This window comes from Limulus polyphemus, unplaced genomic scaffold (assembly GCF_000517525.1).
Source record: "Limulus polyphemus unplaced genomic scaffold, Limulus_polyphemus-2.1.2 Scaffold3039, whole genome shotgun sequence".
Taxonomy (NCBI): domain Eukaryota; kingdom Metazoa; phylum Arthropoda; class Merostomata; order Xiphosura; family Limulidae; genus Limulus; species Limulus polyphemus.
The window spans coordinates 13,755-15,322 of record NW_013668649.1 but is presented as its reverse complement, the minus strand read 5'-3'; the positions used below and the strand labels follow the sequence as shown (position 1 = coordinate 15,322).

At 34.6% G+C, this 1,568-nt stretch overlaps 1 protein-coding gene across 1 annotated transcript in view; it reads left to right on the top strand.

Annotated features, from left to right (window-relative positions):
* LOC106468520 (mitogen-activated protein kinase kinase kinase 4-like) overlaps nt 1-1,568 on the top strand; it is a gene marked incomplete at its 3' end in the record, with an annotated part of 137,027 nt that overhangs the window by 122,291 nt on the left and 13,168 nt on the right. The window contains exon 16 of the mRNA XM_013928953.1: nt 1,221-1,260. Coding sequence (XP_013784407.1) covers nt 1,221-1,260 — 40 coding nt within the window. The remainder of the gene's footprint in view (nt 1-1,220; nt 1,261-1,568) is intronic.

Genomic DNA, 1,568 nt, shown 5'->3' with positions numbered 1-1,568 from the left:
CAAGGTTGATGATGATGACAAACCATCAAGTATGTCACTTGCAGTTCCCATGATATGGCATGAGCCCAAAGATCACCTAAGTGACTGTTATTTTAGCATAGCTAATGTTTCTGGATATTCAAAAAATAAATAATACACTAAAAATCCAGATATTGCATCTGAAATGAAACCAGTATCTCATGGGGATGGTCTTCCAGTGCCACATCCATCAGCAAATTGGGAAACAGAAGAGTTATCCTGCAAAAAGTAATTCTATTCCTGTGGCACCTCAACATAACCTGCCTCACCTGATCACACATGAAAAGCTAAATGATCTGATTCGTGATTTGTCTCTATCAAAGCAGCATGGGACATTTCTTGGCTCTCGTATACAGCAATTGAATGTATTAGCTCCAGAAACAAGAGTTTCAATTTACTGAAGTCGCCATCAAAGTCTTGCTTCTCACTACAGCATGCAAGATACTTTGTGTTTCTGTACAAATGTTGATGCACTAATGGAAGAATTAGGTATTGAACATCATCCTCAAGAATGGAGACTTTTTATCAACTCTTCTAAAGTTAGTCTGAAAGCTGTAGTTTTACACAATGGGAACATTAAGCCATTGATTCCTATTGCTCATGCTGTGAACACGAAAGAATCTTATCAATGCATGCAGATTATACTTGATGCCATCAAGTATGATCACCACAGGTGGAACATATGTGGTGATCTGAAAAAAGCTATTGCGGAGTGGGTATACCAAACATTGCTACTTTTTGTGTCTCTGGGACAGGCAAGATGATAAAAATCATTTCAAAAAGAAGGAATGACCAGTGAGAGAGAATTACATACCAGGAAAACGAAATATCAAGTATCAACCTTTGGTGAATCCTCAAAATGTGTTTTTGCCTCCATTTCATATTAAACTAGGACTCATTAAGAATTTTGTAAAAGGAATGAACAAAGATGGTAATAATGGTTTCAAATATCTGTCTGACAAGTTTCCAAAAATCAGTGGAGCAAAAATGAAAGAAGGTATCTGATTGATAATGATTTTGAAACAATACTCAATCAGAAAGAACTTCGTCCTGGAAATCATTCAAACTTCTTGTCAAAATTTTCTTAGGAAATCACAGATATTAAACTATGCTCTGATGCTCAACAGCAAAAGTAAAATGGGTTCTAGAATGTCACTAAAGATGCATTTTTTACACTCTCATTTAGTCTTTTTTTTTCCAAGTGATCTAGATGCAATGAGCATGCCGAGTGCTTCCACCAAGGTATTTCTACAATGGAACAGCAATATCAAGGACAGTGGAATCCTATGATGGTGGGAGATTACTGTTGATTCTTACAGTGTGAAACTGAGAACATACACAAAATGTGCAACAAGTCAAGCAGATATTTTTTAACAAAAAATAATACCATGATGAATGTTTTGAACATAACCTGAATGCATTTTCAGTATACAATCTTATTATATTCATTGCATTTTAAAACTGGTCTTGCTATTATGTATTGTTTTTGAACATTTTTAAATGCAAGTTTTAATGAATAAAGTTATTAAAGAAATAGTTATTTTCATGAT